Here is a 16098-nt window from a genome sequence, read left to right as displayed (position 1 = left end):
CTTTTTTTTTTGCTGTTTTCTGGCTGCTTCCTGACACTTTGACTGTTTTTTGGTGCTTTGTAGCTGTTTCTTATGTGGTTTCTGGATGCATTTTGCTGCTTTGTGGCTGGTTTCTGGTGCCTTTGACTGGGGTCTTTTTGGTGGCTTGTGGCTGCTTTGGGGGGGTTTACCTGTGGGGTTTTTGGGCACTTTGTGGCTGGTTTGTGGTGCTTTTTTTTTGGCTGGGGGTTGGGGGTTTTTTGTTTGGGTTTTGGGAGGTTCCTTGTTGTTTTTTCCCCCCTTTCTGGCCGCTTTTTGACCCTGTGATGGTTCGTGGCTGGTTTTGGTGCTTTTGTGACTTTTGATGGCTGTTTTTTGGCCGGGGTTTATCGCCTGCTTTCAGGCTGGTTTTGGCACTTTGGGACGGGGTTTTGGTACTTTGTGACTGATATTTTTTTTTTTTTGTGCTTTGCGGTTGTTTCTGTTGTGGGTTCTGGGCGGGTTTTGGTGCTTTGTGGGCGGATTTTGGCACTCGGTGACTGTTGTTTTTTTTTAGCGCCTCGGAGCCGGGTTTTCACTCCCTCCTTTGGTTTCTGCGCCTCGCGAACACTTTTTGGTTCCTTTTGCCGCCCCCAGCGCTTTCCCTGGGCTTCCCCCCGGCGCTGGGTTTGGGCAGCTCTTTGGTCCTTCGTCACTTTTTGGTGCCCAGTGACTGGTTTTTGTTGCGTTGTGACTGTTTTTGGTGCTTTGTGAGTGGTTTTGGTGCCCTGTGACTGTTTCTGGTGCTCCCTGGCTGGGTTTTATTTTGCATTTTGTGCTTGGGTTTGGTGCTTTGTGGACAGGTTTTGGGGCTGGTTTGACTGGGATTTTGGGGGGTTTGTGGCTGGTTTTGTGGTTTCTGAAAGTATCTTGTTCCTTTGTGGCTGTTTCTTGGCACTTTGTGACTTCTGGTGCCTTGGGGCTGGTTTTTGGTGCTTTTTTGGCTGGGTTGTTTTTTTTTTTTCTTTCTGGCTGATTTTGGTGCTTTGTGACTTTGGCACTTTGGGGCTGGTTTTTGGTACTTTATGTCTGGGGTTTTTTTGTGCTTTGGGCTTCCCCTCGGGGCGGGGGGCGAGCCCGTCGCGGAGGGTCCCTGGAGCCCGGGGGCGGGCGGAGGAGGAGCAGGGAAGGGAGAGAGGGAGGGCGGTGAGGCAGGAGGGAGGGCGATACCGCCGGAGGGAGGGCGGTGAGGCAGGAGGGAGGGCGATACCGCCGGAGGGAGGGCGGTGAGGCGGGAGGGAGGGCGATACCGCCGGAGGGAGGGCGGTGAGGCAGGAGGGAGGGCGATACCGCCGGAGGGAGGGCGGTGAGGCAGGAGGGAGGGCGATACCGCCGGAGGGAGGAGCGCCCCGCGAGTCCGCGGGCAGCGCTCGGCGGACTCCGATGGGCATCGGGCGGCCGCGCCGGGCTCGGGCACCGGGAGCGGCTCCGGGAGCGGCACCGGGAGCCCGGCGGTGAGAGCGGGGCCGAGGGCGCTCGGACGGGCCCGGGGGTCGCAGCGGGGCCCCCCCCGGGCCGGGGCGATGCCCCCCCGGAGCAGCGCGGACTGAGCCGGGCGGGCCGTGCATGGCCCAGCCATGGAGGTGGTGGACGAGACGGAGGCGCTGCAGCGCTTCTTCGAAGGTAACGGCGAGCCCGGGGGAGCCCGGGGGAACCGGGCATCGCAGCCCGGGGGAGCCCGGGGGAGCCGGGCATCGCAGCCCGGGGGAGCCCGGGGGAGCCGGGCATCGCATCCCGGGGGCTCCGGGCATCGCCGCCCGCTCCCGGAGCGCCCCCGGCCAAGGCGATGGTTGGGGTGGGAAGGGAGCTCCGAGCTCAGCCGGGTCCTGCCCCGGCGCCTCCCGCCGGCCCGGGTCGCTCCTGGGACGCTTCCAGGGATGGGGCAGCCGCGGCTTCCCTGGGAAATCCATCCCAGCGCCTCGCCGCCCTCGCCGTGAGGAATTTTTTCCCGGTGTCCCGTCTAAACCCAGCCCGTGTCAGTGGGAAGCCGTTCCCCCTTGTCCTGTCACTCCAGACCCTTCTCCAAAGTCCCTCTCTGTCTGTCCTGGAGCCCCTTTAGGCTCCCTGGGTTCTTCCCTTCTCCAGGGAGCCTTCTCCAGGCTCCCTGGGTTCTTCCCTTCCTGGGTTCTCTCCCAGCCTGTGTCCATGGGGAAAACCTGCCCTCAGAGCCTTGTCTGGTGCCAGACTGGTGCCAGATCCCTGTCCCTGGGCACAATCCAGGTGCAGCTGGGCATCCTCCAGTGGGTGCTGAGCTGGATAGCCTGGCATTCCAAGGGCTGGGAATTGTGTTGTGCCGTGCCTTAGGTTCCCACCAGCACCCCACAGGGACCTTGGCATATCCCTGCCCGTCCCTGGAGCAGGCACAGGCTCCTGACAGTGTCCCGAGGATCCCAGATGTGTGTCCAGCTGTGGATCCCAGCCCAGCCAGAGCCTGGATCCCTTTGGACACCCCATGGCCGTGGATCCCTCTCCTTCCCATCAGGGCAAACCACAGGTGGAAAAGTGCTTGGGAAGGGGATTTGGCCTCTCTTGGAGCCGGGATGAGACATGGATGCTCCTGGAAGCCGAGGGGCTGTCGGGGTGAACTGGGAGTGCGTTGGGACCCCCCAGTTCCACTGGTTTTGCTCCCCGGGCTCCGTGTTCCCTTCCCTGCTCTGGATTTGCTGGCACGCTCCGCTCTTCCTTGTTGCCTGGGTCGTTCCTTCCCTTCCTCCCTCGTTGTCTTTGTTTCCCTTCCTTGTTCTCGGCCGGCTCCTTTGCCGGGCGGAGGTTTGGGCTGCCACGGGCTGTGTCCCTTGGGATGAGCCCCTGGCACATGGATGTGCTGGGCGAGGGAATATCGGGAATCCTGGTGAGGCTCCAACAGGTCCTGTTTTCCAGGGATTCACTGGGCTGGCTCCTGATCCGTGGAGAACAGGGGCAGCTTCAGAGCTGGGATCCCCTCTGGAGCAGAGGGATCAGTGTCACCCAGGGCAGCTGAAGTGGGACAGCAGTGGATTCTTTGGATTCATCCCAGGGTGGAAAGGGAAGGCACCAGGAACAGAAGGTGCTTTGGGGGTGAACGGAGTCTCCAACTCCTTCCTCCTCCCTTCCCTCTCTCCTGGAATCCGTGTGATCCCTCAGGAACACAATTCCTCTTCTTCAAAGGAAAAAGCCCCCCCTGTTTGTTCCAGCCCTGGGCCTGGATTCCCAGGAGCCCCAGGATTAGGGAGGATGGGAAGCCTCCCCACCGGGGGCTCTTATCGGGCACTCCCAGCCCGTGTTCCCTGCAGCCTTCCAGGGTTTCCTTTGGATTTAGGGTCTCACTGGGGCCAAGCTCCCAAACCCTACCCTCCCACTTCCCACTCCGGAGCCCTGCACAGCCCTGGCTCAGCATCCCAACGTTATTTAGGGACCAACTCTCCACCCCTTCGACTGGAATTTCTCCTTCTGCCCCAGAGCATCCTTTATAGGCTGGAAGATTCCTTGTTTTTCCTGGATTCTTGTTCTTTCTGGGTGCTGGGGATGATCCTGCTCCAGCAAAGTGATTCCAAGAGGTTCCTGACAACCTCAGCCATCCCAGGATTCTTTGTTCCTTTTTCCCCCCTTTCTCCCCCTTTTCCCCCTTTCTCCCTTTTCACCACTTCCCCCTTTTTCCTCCTTTCTCTCCCTTTCCATCTTTTCTCTCCCTTTCCCCTCCTTTTTCCCCCTTTTCCTTCCTTTCCCTCCCCTATTTCTCTCCCCTTTCCCTCCCCTATTTCTCTCCCCTTTCCCTCCTTTCTCTCCCCTTTCCCTCCTTTCTCTCCCCTTTCCCTCCTTTCTCTCCCCTTTCCCTCCTTTCTCTCCCCTCTCTCCCCTTTTCCCTCCTTTCTCTCCCTTTTCGCCTCCCGTTCCCCCGTTCTCTCCCCTTTTTCCTCCTTTCTCTCCCTTTCCATCTTTTCTCTCCCTTTCCCCTCCTTTTTCCCCCTTTTCCTTCCTTTCCCTCCTTTCTCTCCCCTTTCCCTCCTTTCTCTCCCCTTTCCCTCCTTTCTCTCCCCTTTCCCTCCTTTCTCTCCCCTTTCCCTCCTTTCTCTCCCCTTTCCCTCCTTTCTCTCCCCTCTCCCTCCTTCCTCTCCCCTCTCCCTCCTTTCTCCCTCTCTTTCCCCTTTTATCCCTTTCCCCCCTTTCTTCTTTTCCCTCCTTTTTTCCCTTTTCCTTTCACCCTTTATTCCTGCTTTCTCCTCTTTACCTCTTTCCTCTCCACTTTTCTCCCTTTTCCCCCTTTTCCTCCTTTATTTTCACCTCTTTTTATCTCTTTCTTCTTCTTTCCTTCTCTCTTTCATTTGAATTAAAACCGTCCCTGTAAAAATCAAGGAGCAGGGAAATACCCTGAAGGATATTTCTTACCCTCAGCCATTTACTTCCTTGCATAAAATCCCTTTGAAAACCCCTCTGAGCCGAATATTCCGAATATCCCATGGAGTTTGGGCAGCTCCATCCCTGTCCTGCTGTTATTCCAGAGCATCTGTTACAGCACAGGGTAAAGGGGAGAAGGGAAGAGGAGAAAGTTTTCCCCCATATCCTTGTTTTCCTGGGTATTCTTGTTTCCTTGGGTGTCTCTGTTTCCCTGGATAACCTTATTTCCAGGATGTGCTCGTTTCCCTGGGTATCCTTATTTCCAGGCTGTCCTTGTTTTCCTGGATATCCTTGTTTTTCTGGATATCTTTATTTCCCTGGGTATCTTTGTTTCCCTGGATAACCTTATTTCTGGGATATCCTTGTCTTCCTGGATATTCTTGTTTTCTTGGTATCCTTATTTTCCCAGCTATCCTTATTTTCCTGGATACCCCTGTTTCTCTGGATATCCTTATTTCTCTGGTTATCCTTAATTGCCTGGATATCCTTGTATCCCTGGGTATCCTTATTTTCCCAGATGTCCTTATTTTCCCAGATATCCTTGTTTTTCCTGGATATCCTTGTTTTCCTGAGTGCCCTTGGTTTTTGATTTCCTTATTTCCCTGGCTATCCTCTTTTCCCTGAATAGCCCTATTTCCATGGAATGTGGTTGTCCACACTTTGAGGGTGGGATGTGAGGCCTGTGAGGATGGAGAAGCAGAAAAACGATGGGAAACATCCCAGGGTTTGCTCTGATGTTTGGGAAGGGATTCGGGAAAAGTCTCTGAAGGAAGAGGTGGATCGGGAATAACTTCTTGCTGTCCTGGGATGAAGATGCTGGGAATGCAATCCTGGCTGCTCCTTGTTGTCCTGGTGCTCTCGGGGCCATGGAATTTTTGGGATTGTCCTGTGCAGTGCCAGGAGTTGGGTTCTGATGATCCTCGAGGATCATCTTTTCCCACCCGGGAATCCTCCCGAATTCCATGGTTTGTGCGAGCGCAGCCGGTCCGTGTTCGGTGGCTCCCGGGACCATCCCGAGGGAGAGCTGGACAAAACCCTGGGATGCAGCCAGCGTGGGATGCTGGGGGGGGTTCTGGCAGCGGAGGGAAATGAGTTTCCCTGGTTTTGGGAGTGTTTACGGAGCGTTTGCCTTGGGTTTCAAAGGCAAAGGAGGGAGTTGCGAGCTCCTGACCCTTGGCTGGCGTCCTGCTCCCAACCTTTCCCTGCCTCCCGCCCGCCCCGCGCAGGGAAGCGCTGACGCCACGGCTCAGCTATTTGGGATCCCTCTCCCGGCTAATTTATGAGATAAGAGTCGGCCAGGAATGCACGTCGGGAAAGATGTGCCGAGCAGGGCCCGAGGGGGGCTGGGAAGCGGGAATTAGGGAGAGGAGCGGGGAAAAGGGGGCGAGCGCCGGGAGTGCCGTGGATTTGGGGGTGAGGTGGAGCTTGGGAATGACAAGAGTGGTGGAATTTCCATGGGGGTTATCCGTGTGCTGGGGGATAAAGCGGCTCTGCGGGTTTTCCTGGAGCACTGGGAATGTTGGCTGTGTCCATGCAGGGGTTTGTGGGTGCACAGGGCTCTCCAAGCTGGGAGCGACCAGGAGCGGATGGTTTTGCCCATGGGAATGTGTGGATATGTGTGTTCATGGAATCCTGGAATGCTTTGCCTTGGGAGGGACCTTAAGGATCATCCACTTCCAAGCCCCTTCCACTGTCCCAGGCTGCTCCAACCCCCATCCAATGTGGCCTTGGACACTTCCAGGGATGGGGCAGCCACAACTTCTCTGGGAAATCTGTTCCAAGGCCTCACTGCTCTCACAGGGAAGAATTCCTTCCCATTATCCCATCTAAACCCACCCTCTGTCATCCAGAACTTCTCTGGACAACCTGTTCCCATATTCCTGGTGTTGGTCCCTCTCTTGGTGATTTTTATTATGGATTTGTGTCTGTGAGTAGGGAATGTTTCCCTGTAGGAAGAGGTCTGGACCGTTTCCCTGTTTTCCTTGGGCGAAGGAACACAAAATGATGGAGCCAAGGGAACGAGGTGATCCCAGGACACCTGGGATTGCACCTGTAAGGGAGGATTTGGGGATGGTGGGAGTGAGCAGAGAAGGAGTTCACTGATCAAACTCCTACTGGTGTAAGGCCATGAGCTTCCTGCAGAATCCAGGGGCTGCTCCGGAGTCTTCCTGATGCTTCGGGGTGCAGGGAAATGGAAACCTGGGAGCAGAAAGGGCAGGAGAAGATGGGATCTGGAGCAGAAGGTGTGGGGTTATCCGGGTGTCCCGTGTTTTTGGCTTCTTGGGCTTGATGTAGAAGTGGAAGTGCAGCAGATGAGAGCCTGCCTTTCCTTGGAATTCCTTAAGAAAACCGGCTTTTGGGGGCTTCCTGCCTGCTCTTCCCAGCGGCTGCCTGTCCCTTCCCCCCAGATCCGTGTCCCAGCTGCAATCCCGCGGTGATCCCTGCCGGGGGGGCGCGGGAGGAGCGGCTGGGGAGCGCAGGTGACAGTCACTGCGGGGCCTGGGAGGGGTAAGAGGCTTTGCCTGGAGTTCTTTGGGAGCCGGGAGTCAGCCCGTGCTGGAATGGGCCCGGGGAACCTGGTACAGCACAAACACATGACCCTCCCTCCGGGTAATCCCCAAATCCCAACGCGGAGCCTCCCGGCCCTCCCACTCTTCCCGGAGGGAATAGAAAAACCAGCAGGCAGCAGCAGCAGCGCCGGGAGCTGGAGGAGCCGAGTTCAGGGAATGATGCCGGAGCGGGAGAGCGGGGATACGGCCGGAGCTTGAGCCGCTCTCACCATGCTCAGGATGCGCTGGATCCGAGCAGGTAACGGCGCAGAATTCCCGGCCTCTCCGTGCTTTTCCTTCTGCCTCTCCATCTCTCTTCCCAGTGGGATTGTTCCCCCGTTCTCCTCTCTTTTCCCACTATTCTGAGCTTCCCTGCCCACCCAGCAGGTGACATGAGGATGTCGGTGATTCCAGCTCCATCCCGAGGCCTGAGCAGAGCAGGGAAGAGCCTCAAACATTCCCTTGAGCCCATCACCAGAGCCAGGTGGCCTTCCTGGACATTGTGGGGAAGCTGCCACATCCATCCCAGCAGGAGATTCCCAGAGCCGTCGGCCAAAGGGCTCATCCTCGGGAAAGGCTGATGGAGAGCCAGTGATGGTCGTGCTGGTGCTTCCCCTTCCAGTTTCCCTAAAGCTCCTTTATCCTGGACCCCAGAATGTCTTTATCCAGGGGAAAGGGCAGGAGGCATCGGGATGGAGCAAGGCCAGCGTGCATGGCAGGGTGGATCCCTAAAGATAAGGGTGGGTTGGGATTCGGGAGGAGCGGCGTCAGCTCCTCCGTGAGGAGGTACTTTGCCCGTGTCCCGGGAGCGATGCCTGGACACGGAGCGGGAGAAGGTTCAGGAAGAGGTGGATTAGAGGGAGTTGTGCTGGAGGTGTGACCAGGCTGATGGAAAAGGGCGTGTTGGGAACTCAGAGATCCGTGCCTGGGATGGGGTTGCGTAAGGATAGGGGTGCAGGGATATGGGAAAGGGATGCCGGTCAAGGAAGATACTGGGAGGACAGGCAGGAATTCCCTCCGCTCCCTCACTCTTATCAGTGAGGGCTTTTCCAGGGCCAGAATCATCCCAGCTGCCAGAAACCTGGAATGAAATGGCTCCTGGACATGGTTATTTGGAAGGAGAGATGGAATCCTGCTCTGCTTTCTCCTGGTTTGGGGCCTCCTGGACTCCTCCTGGTGGGAAAAGACCGGAGTGGTCTGGTAGTGGAGGTGCTGGCACAGGTTTCCCAGGGAAACTGTGGCTGCTCCATTCCTGGAAGTGTCCAAGGCCAGGCTGGAGCAACCTGGGCTGGTGGAAGGTTCCCTGGTGGAACTGGATGAGCTTTAAGGTCCCTCCCAAGGCAAACCGTTATGGAATTCCACCATCTGGAGCTGGGAGCTGTTCTGGGCCATCGATGCTTCCCGGCCCATGGCCGGACATCCTTCCTGAGGATTTCCCTGCCCGGGGATGGCGTTGCTCTGGCCCGGCTTTGCCGGGTAACCCCCGTCCCTCTTCCCACTCGTGGTGCCGGTTGGACTTTGCTCTCTCCGATAAGAATCCCGGGACACCGAGTGTGCCTGAGGAATCATTAACCAGCCTGTGCGGTGCCAGAGGACAGGGAGCAGCTGGAGACACAACCAGGAACAGCCTCCTGGATTTTGGGCCCGAGCTGGTGTTTCCCAGGTTCTCGTCCCGTGCACCGGCATCATTTGGGAGAGAGAACCCTCCCCGTGGGGCTTTCCTGGTGGATTCTGGGACTAGGGATGGACAGGGAGGGATGAGACAGGGCGTCAGAGCCCGAGGGAGGGTCCTGCTTCGGGAAAAGGGGCGCTCTTAGAAGTAGAGGGTGGATTGATCCCTGGAATTGTTCCTGGCCAACTTGGACGGGACTTGGAGCAACCTGGACTACCCAAACCCTGCCCTTGGAACCGGATGAGCTTTAGGGTCCCTTCCAACACAAACTATTCCAGGATCTACGATTGGACACCACACTTGGCTCTTTAATTCCATGATATCCGTGCCCTTGCTTATCCCCCAGAGCTTCCTTCTCCTGCTGGCACCATTTTCCCTGCACAGCAAGGACAGACATGGAATCTTGGGTTGCTTTGGGTTGGAAGGGACCTTAGAGATCACCCAGTTCCAACCCCCTGCCATGGGCATCTTCTCCCTGATCCAGTGGCAGCGGATGGTGCGTCCAGCCCGGGATCCCGCACTTCCCACCGGCTTCCAGCGGCACCTGGAGCGCATTCAAGGCATGTTGGAATGAAAGGCTTCCTTCCCGAGGGAAAATGTAACGTGACCCTCAGGGTCCACCCCTTATCTCGCTGGACTTTGGCTGTTTTGATGGAGTCACTCAAAAACAGGGAGAGGGAAACGTGGGAAGAGAGGCCGGGCCTGGCTGCGAGCGGAGAGGCTGGAATTGCTGTGGGATGAGAGCGGACACTGGAGGATTTTGCCGGGTTTTGGGGTGGAAAGGCCAAAGCTGGAGTTTTAAGCAACCTTGGTGTGCTGGGATCCAGCCTGGAGTGTAGAAAAACGGTTTTTAAAGGAATTTTTGCTGGAGGTGGTTTTGTTTTCCGTGGTTTTTCCCCGGAGTCTGTGGTGTCACCCCCGTTTTGCCGTGTATTGTCTTGGAGTGGCAAATTGATGTGGTTTCCTCATCCAAGGAGAGGAAAACAGTTTGGTGGGGAGGAGACAGGGATGGACATGGGATGGGGTTTGTGGCAGACTCGGGTGGTGGTTCTAAAAGAACTGGAGATCTAAGTCATAGAATCATGGAATGGTTTGGGATGGGAGGGATCAATGAAGATCAACCATATCCATGGGCAGGGACACTTTCCACTAGCCCAGGTTGCTCCAAGCCCTGTCCAGCCTGGCCTTGGACACTTCAGGGATGGGGCATCCGCATCATTTATGGCTTTTAATCCCGAGTTCCGATTGCTGCTCGGGATCCACATAAATGGGAAAGCAAACAACTTATCAACCTGCTGGATCTTGGCTTATCTCCCGTGTTGTTCCAAGCGATGGTTTATGGGCATTGATTCCTGGGAGCACTAAAAAGGGTGCCTGGATTTTATTGGGAATGAAACACCTGCTTAAGTAAAGGAAAACTTGGAACAGGGACCGTTAAACCGCGTGCTGATAATACAATCAGTGCTCCTCCTGTGGACAGAAAAGGGCTTTTCCCTGGTGAGATCCCAAAATCTGGGGAGTTCTGGGAAGGGGAGGGAGTCCTGTCCGTGTCTCCTCCCTCCTGTCTTAATGCAGCTTGCAGGAAGGGGTGTTGGGATGGAGAGGTGGATGTGAAGTCCAGGTTGGATGGGGCTTGGAGCAACCTGGGCTGGTGGAAGGTGTCCAGGGGGTGGGAATGGGAAGATCCTTAGGGTCCCTTCCCACCCGAATCATCCTGGAGTTCTCTGAAGAGAGAAGGGTGACAAATGCTGTTCCAAACCTCATCCCAAGGGGTGGAGGGACCGAAGGGGCACCGGGAACAGCCCTGTGGGGACCTGCAGACCTGGGACAGGTTCCACAGCCCAGAATGAGGAATTTGGGTGCTGGAAGTTGTGCTGGTGTTCCTGGGCAAATTCCATGTGGTCCAACGGGAAGGGCTTGTGGAATGTCAAGGTAGGGATCTTTCCCGCTCCTTGGCTCTTAAACACAGGTAGTGTGGCTCTGGTCCATCCAGGAGGATGCAACAGCTCAGGGATGATCCCTGAGATCAATTTATGTGGGATATCCAACCATTTAAGGTGGAAAATCCTCCAGGATCATCAAGGCCACCCCAAGTCATGTCCCCAAGTGCTACATCCACCCGGCTTTTGAATTCCTCCAGAAATTAAATTCCTCCACTGGAGCCTGTTCCGGTGCTTGACAGCCTTTCCACGAAGGCATTTTCCTGGAAATCCATCCTGAAGCTCTCCTGGCACAACTTGAGGTCATTTCCCCTTGTCCTGTCCCTTGTTCCTGGGAGCAGAGCCCAGTCCCCACCTGGCTCCACCCTCCTGCAGGGATTTGTGCAGAGGGAGAAGGTCCCCCTGCAATGTTTTTGGCACAGGTGCCTTTCCTGATAGGTCTTTCCTGGGGAAAATCCTTGTGCCATTGAGCAGGGACACATTCCTCTAGTCCAGGTTGCTCCAACCTGCCCTTGGACACTTCCAGGGATGGGGCGGCCACAGCTTTCCTGGGAAATCCATTCCAGGGCCTCGCCCCCTCACAGGGAAGAGTTTCTTCCCGATATCCCGTCTCAAGCAGCAGGTGGAATCCTGGAGTGGTTTGGATTGGAAGGGACCTTAAAGCCATCATTCCATGGGCACCTTCCACTCGATCCCATCTCCCCCTTGTTTGACTCCTGGTGTTTCACTTGGAGACGCCTCATTCCTGCTCCATCCCTCCTCATTCCTGCTCCATCCCTCCTCATTCCTGCTCCATCCCTCCTCATTCCTGCTCCATCCCTGCTCATTCCTGCTCCATCCCTCCTCATTCCTGCTCCATCCCTCCTCATTCCTGCTCCATCCCTCCTCATTCCTGCTCCATCCCTCCTCATTCCTGCTCCATCCCACCTCCCCAGGCAAACTCCCCGGCCTCTCCTCCCCTTGCCATGTCCTTCAGGTGCCTTCCCTCGGGATCTGGAGCTCTGCAGGCAGCACAGGGAGCCCGGGAACACCCAGGGAGTGCTCAGCGTGGCCGGGATCCAAGGAGCACGTTTGGTATCTGGGTTGTATTGTCTGGGAATTGTTTGCTAAACCCCTGGTGCAGGAAGTGTGTTCCAGGACGGCTCAGAATTAGTCAGAAAAATGCAAACAAGGGGGTTTCTGTAAAAAAGGAACCTCAGCTCCATGTGGAATTGGATGTGGGAATAGCTGGCATGGCAGTGATCCCTTGGGAATTTGGGGGTTTAAATAGTGATTTTAATTGTGTAGAATCCCGGAATGGTTTGGCCTGGAAGGGACCTTAAAGCCCATCCAGTTCCAACCCTGACAGCTTCCACTATCCCAGGTTGCTCCAAGCCTTTGTCCAGCCTGGCCTGGAACACTTCCAGGGATGGGGGATCCACAGCTATCCTGTGGCTCACCACCCTCACAGGGAAAAGCTTCTTGGGGACTAGGACAAGGGATTAAAGGCTGGGAATGGGATTGTGTGGCCCCTTCCTTGGGAGGTGAATTCGAGTTTCAGCTCTCTGAAGGATGTGTTCTACAGTGAGAAACTCAGGGATTGCTGGGAACACCCCAAGGAAAATTCCATGGTCTGTGGGATTTGGGATAAAATGTTGGTATTGTCTTAAGGTGGATGAAATCAGGAATTGTGGGCACTGTGTCCTTCCGTCCATCCCAGTCTTGGGAGCACAAGGAGGGAAGAATTCCCAAGCAGGACACATCAGCTCATGGATGCAGAGCTGGAGAGAGACGTTGATGATGTGTTGAGTTCCCTCCTTAGGAAAGGAAATCCTGGAATCCCGGTGTGGTTTGGGTTGGAAGGGACCTTAAAAACCACGCTGTTCCAGCCCCCCTGCCGTGGGATCACGGAGTTAGGAATGACAGGCCTGTATCCCTGTGCCACTTCCCTGGGTCCCGCTCTCCTGCCCTTAGAACCTGGGAAAAGTGGCTTTGGGAACTTCGTGCCATGTGGATGAGGAAGCTTTTGATGCCCTCTGTGAGTTTCCTGGGAGACAATTCCAAAGCAAACGCTCCAGCTGGGTGGGAAAACCCGATGCTCCCGCTTGGGAAAGATCTGTGTTGGTAGCACAAAAAGTAGGGATGGCCCTTCCCAAGCCCTGGGAAAAGTCCCACCTTGATAAATCACTCCACTTTTCACTCCCGGTGTCTCCTGGAGTGTGTCCAGCCTGGACAGGCCTTGGAGCCTCCCGGCTGGAAGGGAGGGATGAGGTGCCTGCTCTGGACGTGGCGTTCCCGGCGATGCTCGGCTGCCTCTGGGCCTGTATCCCGGGGCTGTTGGGTTATTAATCTCCCTAAGGATTGTTTTGTCCTGGAGGGGCGTTTCCAGGAGAGGCAGCACTGCTCCAAATCCCGAGTTATCCCGAGTTCCCTGTGTATGTCTCGGAATTGGGCTCAAAGTGCTCTCTGGAGCAGCTCCTGGATCTCTGAATTCCCTGAGAGCCTTCCCAGAGCCTCAGTTCCAGCAGCAAGGTTTGCTCCTTGGAAGCAGCAGAGCAGCAGGACCATGGCTCAGGCCTCTGCCATCAGCTTTGTCCTTGCCCTTGTGCTTCCCCGAGTCTTTATTCCGTCTCTGCTGAGCATGGAAAAGCTCTGGGAGCTGGACCAACTCTCTCCTTTGTGCTGGTACGTAGCTGATAATTAATATTACTAATACCATTAATTCTTTATCTGCTCTGGGAATGATTCCCACCGAGGGAGGTTTATGGAGATGCGGACATGGACCTTCCCCACCACCCCGGTGACCGGGAGCTCGTCCGTGCCGTGTTATCCTGTGGGAAAAGGTCATCCCTATCCCCCAAAGTGCGGGTCCAGCAAGGTCAGTTGAGCCCCCCCAGCAGGAGGGACCCTAAAAAGCCTTTCCTCATCCTCCGTGTCCCTCCTTTCCCCATCCCTCACCCCGAGGGTGAGGAGCCGGCCTCGTGTGGCGGGAGCGGCCGCCCCAAGTGTCCTTCTCCGGTGCCGTTGTCCCCCCTCCCACACCCTCATCCCAGAGAGGGAGAGAAAGGCGTTGTCTCCAAACAAACGGGGCAATGTGCCCCCCTGGGCAGGCACCTTGGAGCCTCCCAAATGGAGCCGCTGTTCCGGCCGGCCCAGGCCATGAATGGACAAGCGCGGCATTGACGGCCGCGGGGACAGGGACAAACGGGCTCTGTGTGCCCCTCACACCTTCCCCTCCTCCCCTCGGCCAGGGACAATGGCTCCAGCCATGCCAAGGTTCACAGCTGGCAAGGGCGGGGGAAAGGCCGGCACACGGGTGGGGAGCCGGGAGGAGAAAGGGAGCCGGGAGGGGTAACGGGGACGTGGAGATGGGGAAATTCCAGGAGGGCTGTGGAGGTGCTTTTAGCGCTCGGGGGAGTTGGGAAGTAGGATGGAGCTGCCTCCTTTTCCCGCGCAGCTTCCTGAGAAACGTTGCCGTGGCACAGCAGGATGACTTCCCCTGGCTCCTCACGCCTCTCCTGCCCTGGGATGTCTCTCCCACACTCCTTGGCCTCTTGGGAGATGGGGATGGAGAGAGGGGATGATCTCCTTCTCCCTGAGTGTGGTGTTTTTCCCAGGTTATCCAAAGGTGCTTTTGTCAGATCTAATCTGTGGATGTAAGCTGAGGAACTGGGATCCTGTGAGAGCAGAGGGAGCTTTCCACGGGATGGGGAGATGCTGTGGGTGGTGCTGCCTCTGGACACTGGGCTGGGAATTATGGAGTCCTGGAATGGTTTGGGTCAGAAAGGATCATCCAGGGCCATGGGCAGGTCTGGTTTGATTGTTCCTCCCACCAGGATGGTTCATTATTCTGAGTGTTTTGCCTCTGTTATCCAGGTTGTTGCTCCAGGGTCTTCCTGGACACCATGTAATGCTCTTTACTCCCTAAATCTGGGGGGTTGGCTCAAATCCCACCTGTCCTCTATCCCTATCCCTGCATCCTGCCCTGCCTGGCACGGGATAGTTCCTCTAGGACTGCAGTGGGATTAGAGCTGGGAGCAGGGATGTTGGCTGGGAGCTCACCAAGCTCCCAGAGCTCATCCTCACCTGTGGTTTTGGTGGGGAATTTGGACTTTGGGGTTTCTGCTCCGCCATGAACGGGGATGGATGAGCTGCCCCGTTGCTTTGGAAGGGCAGGGCTGCCCTTGGGAATGTGCTGGCAAGGGAATGTCCCCAGGATGGGACACAGGTGGTGGCTGAAGGGCACAGGCTGTGTTGGGATGTGTAAGGAAGAGTGTCCTAATCCAGTGGATGGGATTTAGGAACGAGATCAAGTGACGATCCCAGAAGATCCCACACAGTTTTCCCTGCTCCAGCCCTTGCAGATCCCAACAGACATTCCTGGGTGGGAGGAAGGATGCCAGTAGTGGGGTGAGGAGGGGCTGTGGTTCAGGGAAGGGGCCCGGGAGCCCCTGGAAGTGCCTGGGACAGCCGGGACTTCTCTCCAGGGTGGTCTCAGGGGGAGCCGCCGGCTCCGTGTCCCGCTCCGGTTACAGGATCCCATTCGGGGGCTGGTTATCGTTCCAGTCAGGTAATAAAGAGCGTTAATAAAGGAGGAATTCCAGGCTGGCATCCAGCGGGAGGCAGGGGCTGCGGGGTCGGGATGTTCCACCCCTGCGGGCAGCCCGGGCTTGGGAACGTGGGGCAGCCGGGACGTGGTCCCGCTGTCCCTGCTGGAAGCGGCGTGTCCCTGCCCCTGCCAGCTCTCTCGGGGAGGGATGCTGTTCGCAGCTGGATGCTGTTCCCAGCTGGATGCTGTTCGCAGCTGGATGCTGTTCCCGGCTGGATGCTGTTCCCGGCTGGATGCTGTTCCCGGCTGGAGCGGCCGCTCTCCAGGCTCGGCTCCCGTGGGTAGGGAAGGAGCTCCGAAGCGGAGCGCTGGCCCCGCGGCTCCCCGGGCTTAGGCGGTGTTTGGATAGGTCGCCGTGGCCCGGATTCCTCCTGCTCGCATCCAGGCCGGCAGCCAATCCCCCCGGGCCGAAGGATAAACATGGGAAGGAGCAGAAGGGGGTGCGGGGGCCCCGGGAATGTGCCGATGCGGCAGCCCGGGCCGAGGTTGCACAACCAACCCCTCGTGCCGGGACACAGGGATGCTGTGCCGTCCCAGGGAATTCCCAGTGGGCCTTGTGGTGTGTTCCGCTCATCCACCTATCCCACTGTACTCTGGAGAGGGAATGCTCCACGGAACCAGCTCCTGGGGTCTCCTGTTCCAGCCTGTACCCGCTGGATATTTTATTGCTTCCCAGAGTGTCCCGTGCCTCAGTTTCCCCTGAAATCCAAGGGGAAAATCCACCCTCTGGTACGTGGCTCCACTCTGGGCTTGGCACAGCCTCTCCTCCTCCCCACCGGTGTCCCCCCATCCTTGATGTTCCCCAGCCCCTCTGGAGCCATTGACCTCGGCGTCATCTCCAGGTTCCCACATCTGGATCGTGTTAGCGGATCCCGGCATGAAGTGCTCCAGCTCCCTCCCTCCCTCCCACCCCCAGGTGACCCAGGCAGGATTAGGGGTGATTTGAAGACAGGCAAC

The 16098-nt window shown here is 57.0% G+C and overlaps 1 protein-coding gene across 6 annotated transcripts in view; it reads left to right on the top strand.

Moving 5' to 3' along the window:
* Window positions 1–16098, top strand: part of MYRF (myelin regulatory factor) — a 50495-nt gene that overhangs the window by 2910 nt on the left and 31487 nt on the right. For 4 of the 6 annotated variants that reach the window (XM_039389197.1, XM_039389199.1, XM_039389198.1 and 1 more), the window contains exon 1: window positions 1389–1641. The exons of 1 other annotated variant lie outside the window; for it this stretch is intronic. In XM_039389197.1, coding sequence (XP_039245131.1) covers window positions 1596–1641 — 46 coding nt within the window. In that variant the 5' untranslated portion in view covers window positions 1389–1595. Of the gene's footprint in view, window positions 1–1388; window positions 1642–6864; window positions 7201–16098 lie in introns of those variants that run through there. One more of the 6 variants, XM_039389196.1, reaches the window with a different exon arrangement.

The sequence above is a fragment of the Pipra filicauda genome, unplaced genomic scaffold (assembly GCF_003945595.2).
Source record: "Pipra filicauda isolate LSUMZ 115617 unplaced genomic scaffold, ASM394559v2 scaffold714_size134307_pilon, whole genome shotgun sequence".
NCBI classification, from domain to species: Eukaryota; Metazoa; Chordata; class Aves; order Passeriformes; family Pipridae; genus Pipra; species Pipra filicauda.
This window is presented reverse-complemented; position numbering and strand designations above follow the sequence as displayed.